Source organism: Microtus ochrogaster, chromosome 1 (assembly GCF_000317375.1).
Source record: "Microtus ochrogaster isolate Prairie Vole_2 chromosome 1, MicOch1.0, whole genome shotgun sequence".
Lineage (NCBI taxonomy): Eukaryota > Metazoa > Chordata > Mammalia > Rodentia > Cricetidae > Microtus > Microtus ochrogaster.
Genome location: NC_022009.1, coordinates 101,569,215 through 101,573,386, shown reverse-complemented (window position 1 = coordinate 101,573,386; position 4,172 = coordinate 101,569,215). Strand labels below are relative to the sequence as shown.

Sequence of the window (4,172 nt, the reverse complement as noted above, 5' to 3'; positions counted from 1 at the left end):
TTTTGGTTTTTTGAGACAGGGTTTCTCTGTAGCTTTGGAGCTTGTCCTGGAACTAGCTCTTGTAGACCAGGCTGGCCTCAAACTCACAGAGATCCCTCAAACTCACAGAGATCCGCCTGCCTCTGCCTCCTTAGTGTTGCGATTAAAGGCATGTGCCACCACCACCCGGCGGTTGTTTGGTTTCTTAAGGCAGAGTTTCTCTGTGTAGCCTTGGCTGTCCTAGAACTCACTTGAATTTAGAGATCCACCTGTCTCTGCCTCTTTGAGTGCTGGGGCTAAAGGCATTTGCCCCATACCAGGCATGGCTAGAATTTTAAGACCAACAATATAAAATGGTGAGGATCTAGAAGAACGTTCATGAAAACTATGATTGGTCATCACAATTATGAACTCTGTATTGGTAGTAACCAAAAGCTGGGATAGTCGGGAACTTTAACATCAGAGACTTGATCACCCAACAGTGTAGCCCTTCGGCACTGCCACCCCACAGTGAGTGAAGAGAAATGTAATCATTGCACCCCGGTGGCTCTGTGTGGACTGATGTGTTACACCTCGGTGCGTTCTCTATTATTCCAATCACAGGAGGTACTAGAACGGGGAAAGCCAAACTGTGGGAAAGTCAGAGTCGTGAAAGGAGTGAGAACGGACGGGTGCAAGGGCCAAGAGTAGACTTTCCGAACGGTGGCCGCGTTACATACCTTGATAAGGAATTGAGTCACACGAGCGTCGAACTCCATTGAACACCCAAGATCTGTACATTTTACCACACGTAGGATTTATCCCCAAAATACACAAAGCACAATGTTGATGTTGCTGGCACCCTGACCAGTCAGAATATTGGTATCTTCTCTAAATGAGGCCCCTCCCTCAACACCACACAGACGCAAACAGGATATCTAGAGCCTCTGTCTGGGACTGTGACATGTTGTTAAATTAAATTCACTATTCTACTTGGTCACCAAGATTTTTATTTTAATTTCCTGTGTATGCCAGGTGTTCCTAAGGATTTGGTCAGCAGCTGCTTGTCTTTATGAATTTATTATTCTAGAGATGGGGCTGGAGCTCAGTAGAGTGCTTGGCCAGCATGCTCACTTCCTTGGGTTTAATCCTTGGCACCCCATGAAGATAAAACGAGAAAGAAAAAGAAACCTTCTTGTCTACCCATAACTGATCCTTTGTATGATAGAGAAATGTGTGTGTGTGTTTCATGGTGTGCATGTTCATGTAAGCATGTGTGCGTGTGCATGTGCTTGTACCACACATGTACATACGGAAGCCAGAGACTGATGTCACGTATCATCCTCAGTCATGACCCCACTCCTTTTTTTTTTTTTTGAGCCAGGGTCTCTTTTTGATCTTGGAGCTCATTGGCCAGGTAATGTGCCTCTGTACCAGGCTTTCTGTGTGAATGCTAGGTTAGAACTCAAGTCTTTATAGCAGGCACCCTAAGGACTGAGCCATCTCTTCTGTCAATGAAGAAGACAAGAGACAGAGACAAGAAAATTGCAGGCTTGGAAGCATTGTGGAAAAGTCAAAGGGGGCAATGTGGGACAGGAGGGAGCTGGAGGAGTTGCTGTCTTCTTAGAGAGGGCTCTGGGGGACACTGTGGAGGGAGCAGGCACCAAACGATGAGGACAAGGGGACCCAGAGTAATGGCAGAGCTGCCTAGCATCTGAGAATATTGAGGTAGATTCTGAGCATGCTCCCTGTTGAGAATTACTATCTCAACTTACTGAATTGCTGTCCCCAAAGCCAGTGAACAGCCAGAAGCAGTCTAGTAGGCCACTTACTTTGGGCAAGAAAAGAATGACAATACCTAAGAACCCTTTTCTGCTTAGGCAGTCTACCTCATTCCGCCCATGGTGGGGAAATCCGAGGGGTCAAGTGACAGAGACAGAATTCCATTATCTAAAGGCACTTCCCTTATTAGTTGTTAATCTGCCCTTAGATGGAAAGGAACAGCCACTTTCGCTCGTGCCATTAAGGAACAAAAGTGTGAGCCGAGTGAAGTTTAAAAGTCATTCTCTAAAGGTCATTGTATCTGAAATCCCTTGGTTGACAGTAAAAATTGCAAGAAAGAGATTGATGAAAGGTTCTTTCAAAGCAGCTGGCTTTTAGTTTATTTAAATCTTAACAATCAGATGCATACCCAAATGAGGCCATTACAGTTGCCAGGAATCAAAGGGGATTCTATTTCCCCAGCTAGGGTGTCCGTACAGGTCCAATCCCCAAATACGTGGGTCCACAGAGCCCTCAGCTCATCAAGGAAACTTCAGCTAAACAGAAAGGGCATGCTTGCAGACTTGCTGCCTCCAATGTGCAGCACCACGTCCTTCTGGGCCCTTGGAACAAATTCAATGGACCTGCTATGTCCTTGAATGCAAGATTTTCTCCACTTTGGTAAAGACATTTGTGTGTCTTAGTTTCCTCATATGGAAAGTAGAAATCAATTGTTGACTCTGTTTCATATGGAAGTTTTAAATCCTACAAATCTATGAGCTTCAAACAATGACCTGGCACACCATAAGTGTTCCATAAACATTGTTGTCATGGAAGCAAGTTGTTTTCTGTGTTCTGATCCTTTGCTTTAATCAGATTATTAGATTTGGAGACAAGGTCCATGCTACTTTTATCCTTGGGTATCTAGCATATAGTTTTGTTTCATAGTTACATAGTTTGTGTATGGTCTACAGCCACACGACTTTGAATGCATCCTATTTGTCCAAGATACTTATGTTGGGGAATAGGAGGATGCTCAGACCCAACCCCTTGGCCCTGTAAATTCCAGGCAAATATTCTTCCACTGACCTACATTAACCTTTGCTTTGTTGTTGTTGTTGCTGCTGCTGCTGTTGTTGCTGTTTCTTACATTCCAGTCAAAGTTTCTCCTTACCCTCTTCCCAGTTCCTCCCCGTTGCACCACCCCATCCACTCCTCCTCCACTGCTTCTCTTCAGATACAGGCAGACCACCCATGGATATCAACCACTCATGGCCTATCAAGTTGCAGCAAAACTAGGCACCTCCTCTTCTATTAATCCTGGATAAGGCAATACAGTAGGGAAAATGGGTCCACAAAGCAGGCAACACAGTCAGAGACGCCCCTGCTTTCACGGTTAGGAATCCCACATGAAGACATAACTGTCACATATACGCAGAGGGTCTAGGCCAGTCCCATGCAGGCTCCCTGGTTGTCAGTCAAATCTCTATTATGGACCCCTATGGACTTCTATGAACCTAGGTTAGTTTTAACCCTTGCTTTTTGAGACAGAATCTCACTATATAGTTCTGTCTCTAGATCCTGAGTGTTGGAATCTCAGGTATTTACTCCTGTATCCGACTGCTAGTGTTTGGGTTTATTTTTAATTATTGAACTGACTTACATTGAAGCCATGTGAGTCCACCTAGAACTTGGACGTACACAATAAGAAGGTATTTCTTCTTATATTTAAAGTCATTTCCAGCATCGGTAGCAGTGTGGCCAGCTATCTGCCCCTTAATCGTGTTTAAACACCACAGTCATCTTTGGGATGAGATGACGTGTTCTTATAATTACCTTGATTGAAGTACCATCCGGCCAGCCACAGTATTAGGATGAACATGGGATAAGACTCCAAAGAGTTTTGTCTGCAGGGAGCAAAGAATAAAGGTGAAGTTGAATTCATGAAGAAACACACACTAATGCATTGGCCTTCCTTCTGCAGGTGAGCGTTCAATCCGTTCAAACAGAAATAATACAAGCACTTACATAAGAAATCTAAAGGGCCCTTCCACTTAAAAAGAGTTCTTCGAGGTGAGACTCAACATTGCTCAAAGCGCAGAGTTGGGCAAAACCTTCTCCTGTAGACAAATTTTGTCATTAGTGGAGCAAGTCATGGCTCCTTTCTAGAAGACAAGTCTCCTGAGCCTGAATGTCGTTCTGCGCCTTATCCGAGTTCCCCAAGAGGCTACTCGGCTCCTATTAAACAGGTTTCTTCTTAAAAAGTCCCTGACAGGGGCTGGAGAGATATCAGTCAGGAACATTGCCTGCTTTTCCAAAGGTCCTGAGTTCAATTCTCAGCAACCACATGGTGGCTTACAACCATCTGTAATGAGGCCTGCAGGAAGAATACTATATACATAATAAATAAATAAATAATTAAATAAATAAATAAATAAATAAATATTTTTTTA

At 43.9% G+C, this 4,172-nt stretch overlaps 1 protein-coding gene across 1 annotated transcript in view; it reads right to left on the bottom strand.

The window, feature by feature from the left end:
- Window positions 1-3,057: 3,057 nt before the first annotated feature.
- Mgst2 (microsomal glutathione S-transferase 2) overlaps window positions 3,058-4,172 on the bottom strand; it is a 19,106-nt gene continuing 17,991 nt past the window's right edge. The window contains exon 3 of the mRNA XM_026779083.1: window positions 3,058-3,626. Within this exon, the coding sequence (XP_026634884.1) occupies window positions 3,506-3,626 (121 nt within the window). The 3' untranslated portion in view covers window positions 3,058-3,505. The remainder of the gene's footprint in view (window positions 3,627-4,172) is intronic.